General features: G+C 47.0%; 1 protein-coding gene across 1 annotated transcript in view; it reads left to right on the top strand.

The window, feature by feature from the left end:
- Positions 1-2559, top strand: part of LOC102421347 (cytochrome P450 4A11-like) — a 7002-nt gene extending 4443 nt beyond the window's left edge. The window contains exon 6 of the mRNA XM_023752753.1: positions 1687-2559. Coding sequence (XP_023608521.1) covers positions 1687-1855 — 169 coding nt within the window. The 3' untranslated portion in view covers positions 1856-2559. The remainder of the gene's footprint in view (positions 1-1686) is intronic.
- The last annotated feature ends 670 nt before the right edge of the window (positions 2560-3229 follow it).

The following is a 3229-nucleotide window of genomic DNA, read 5'->3' as shown; positions in this document are numbered from 1 at the left end:
CGTACCATGATTGCAGGTGATCATGGCCCCAGTTGGGTGCTTGAGGGAGCAACCAATCATGTGTCTCTCTCACATCGATGTTTCTCTCTGTGTGCCTCTTCCTGTCCCTTCCACTCTCTCTGAAATTCAATGGACAGAAAAAAAACACAACAGGGTAAGGAGTAACAAAAAATAAAAACGAAAGAAACAAGATTTTTCTGAATCCATGTGTCTGTGAATTCTACAAATGGCGAATCAACTTTCACCGAACACACTTTTCCAAAACTGTTCTGAATCCAGAGATTGATTGGCTGTACCATTTGGTTTCTCCCAGGATTGAGTCCTTCCTCATAGACCTTGGCTTGAAGTCATGTGCCTGCCACTAGAGGGCAGGAGAGCACTAGGCAGCTCAATCCCTAGCTCAGAACTCAGGTTTACTTTTTTTTTCTTCTTCCAATGTTAATTTACTTTTTCAATTCAATTGACTCCATTATCATATAAACATATTTCTTAAGCCTGTGCCTGTGTGCCAAGTCCTGTGCTAGGAGATTGGAAAGATACTGTCCCAGCCTCCAGGAGTTCACAGTCAAGAAACAAATACCTCTACTCACGACACAATATTCATCCATCCTTTCACTTGCTCATTCTCTGAGCACACTGTTGAATGTTCCATGTTCCCTTGCACTGTCCAGGGCACGGGATGGTGAGGTATTCTTAAGTAAAACACTAATGCTGCTTTGGGGGTCCTGGGAGGAAGGGGTACCGCTAGCAGGGGGGGGTGAGGATGGCATGTCATGGGGATCAGACATGAACATGTGGCAGGCCGAGGTGCAGGTAGGGCATTCTCTGTGATATCAACAGCATGAGCTGAGCTAGGAAGTGGAGCTGGACAGGTAAGAGGTGAGTGAGGCAACAACCCATGGAGGGCTTTGATGCCAGCTGAGGCATTAGACATGTCCTACCTGTGATTGGGGGCCTAGAAGGGGCTGAGCTGGGTGTTGCTTCAGTGAAGTGTTAGGGGAGTCAAGGAGACAGAAAAGTCCAGGTGAGGAGACTAATGGATGTCAAGGAGGGACATTTCTGAAGTAGAATAGGAAGGCTACAGAAGCTGGTTGACTGAGGGGATGAGAGAGAAGCAGGAGTCTAGAACATTCATTGGGAGGCAGGTGGAGCAATTGATTGTCCCAGAAAACTTCCTTGTTGCATTTCTGATTTCCACCAGCAATCCCATCTCTCCTTCTCTTTGAGCATCAAAGTCCCAGGCATCCTCCTAGATGGTGAAGACCTGAGTGTGTTGCCTACCCCACTCCATGTCATGCCCTGACCTGGCCACCACATTGTGAAACCAGAAGTTGCTTGTGGAAGGAGTAAACAAACTAGTAATTAACTTTGTAGTGATTTCCTTGACTTGATTCAATGACTTAGGGCATTGAATTTCTCTAACAGGATTTCATGGCTGCTGAGAACAGAAGTAGGAGTTAGGAGCTACTTCTGGAAGAGAGATAGGCTTTGTCACAGTTCAGGGGCAGAATATGAAGCAAGGCTTGACGGGTAGAAGTGTGCGTGACCTAAAAGGAAGGGGATTGGATTGACTCACATCAGAATGCCCTGTTCCAGGCATGGGCTCAGTGACAGATGCCTGCCTAGCTGAAAACAGGATTTGATACCATTTCTCATGTTGTTTTCCTCATTCTCATCTTGGCCCAGGAACTGCATTGGGAAGCATTTCGCCATGAAGGAGCTGAAGGTGGCTGTGGCCTTGACCCTGCTTCGCTTTGAGCTGGCGGCAGATCCTCTCCGAGTCCCTATCCCCATATCAAAAATTGTGTTGGATTCCAAGAATGGGATCCACCTGAAGCTCAGAAAGCTCCTCTAGTCCTTGTTGGGACAAGGGCAAGCTCTGAGGAACCCCTTCCTGCCCTTCCCTGTCTATCTCCCCAATTCCTGCTTTCCAACTGCCCACCTGCCCTTCCACCTGATGTCCTCCTTCCCATCCTCTGCCTGTCTGCCCCTTTCTCTGTACTTTTCACTTTCTGCCTGCTTGTGCTTCTCTGGATTCATCTCCTTTGGCTGCTATAATAATTTACCAGAGCCTCAGTGACTTAGAACACCACAAATTTCTTCTCTTAGGGTTCTGGAGTCAGAAGTCTGACATGGGTTTCACTGGACCACAACCCAGGTGTGGGCAAGGCCACCCAACTTCCAGGGCTCTAGGAGAGATTCCCTGTCTTTGTCTTTCCAGAATCTAGAACTGCATTTTTATATCTTTGGCTCCTGGAGTCATCCTGCATATTCAAATCCAGCAGCATTTTCAAATATCTTTCTGCTTCTATCTTCACATTGCCTTCTCTTTTATGAGGACATCTATGATTATATGGGCCACACAGATAAAACAGGACATAGTCACACCTGGCAGGAAATAGGCTGTGGACATCTTGGGAGCCATTCTTGAGCTTAATTGGTCCCCATGTGACTACCATCAGTCTGCGTTCTGGTGGCCTTCTGTGTGTCTCCTACCCATTTGTCATCTCCACACCCTCTCCTTTTTCCTTCCTCCTTGGAATAAAGTTTACAACATCATGTGATGTGTCTGTCTTTTCTTTATCTCCTTTGTCTTCCCTTTCCTGCCACATTTGGTGACTCTGTGCTTGATGGTCCCCCTGACCCTGGGCTCTGTTCCCTTACTACTCCACCAGCCTCTCTCAACCCAGGCCTGTTCTCTTGCTGATTCTGAACATAGGTCCCCTTCCTGTCCCATCCTATGTCATTCCTAGGTCAGGGTCCTGAATGCCATAGGCACACCTCCTGTTGTGATGAGATGCATTCATTTGCCTCCCGATACTGGGGAAGGATTTCTGATTCCTCGTGTGGCCCCAGCCTGAGGTTCTACCCCAAATTCCTTCTCTGCATCTCATACCTGGCTCAAGGCCTAATTCAGGCACCAACTTTCCAGAAAGCTTCCGTCTGTCATCCTACTACCTCCCCCAGCCAAAGCCCATACACCCAGAGCATGGGGTGACTGTGACACAGACATTTACAATGGCATGAGTGTCACAGATACCCATTTCAAGAGGTCATAAAACATACCTGTGAAATCATACTCCATATTCCTTGACCTTGGCAGTGGTTTCCTGGGTGCTTGCTTTAGAAATGTATTGCTCTATACATTTTTTTGCTTTTGGCAAATTCTCCATATGCTATTTTCCAAAAACACATACATATAGTTAAACAAAGACAGCCATCTCAGTTA

The sequence above is a fragment of the Myotis lucifugus genome, unplaced genomic scaffold (assembly GCF_000147115.1).
Source record: "Myotis lucifugus unplaced genomic scaffold, Myoluc2.0 scaffold_37, whole genome shotgun sequence".
Taxonomy (NCBI): Eukaryota; Metazoa; Chordata; class Mammalia; order Chiroptera; family Vespertilionidae; genus Myotis; species Myotis lucifugus.
The sequence above is the reverse complement of the archived record's forward strand: the minus strand, read 5'-3'. Positions and strand labels throughout refer to the sequence as shown.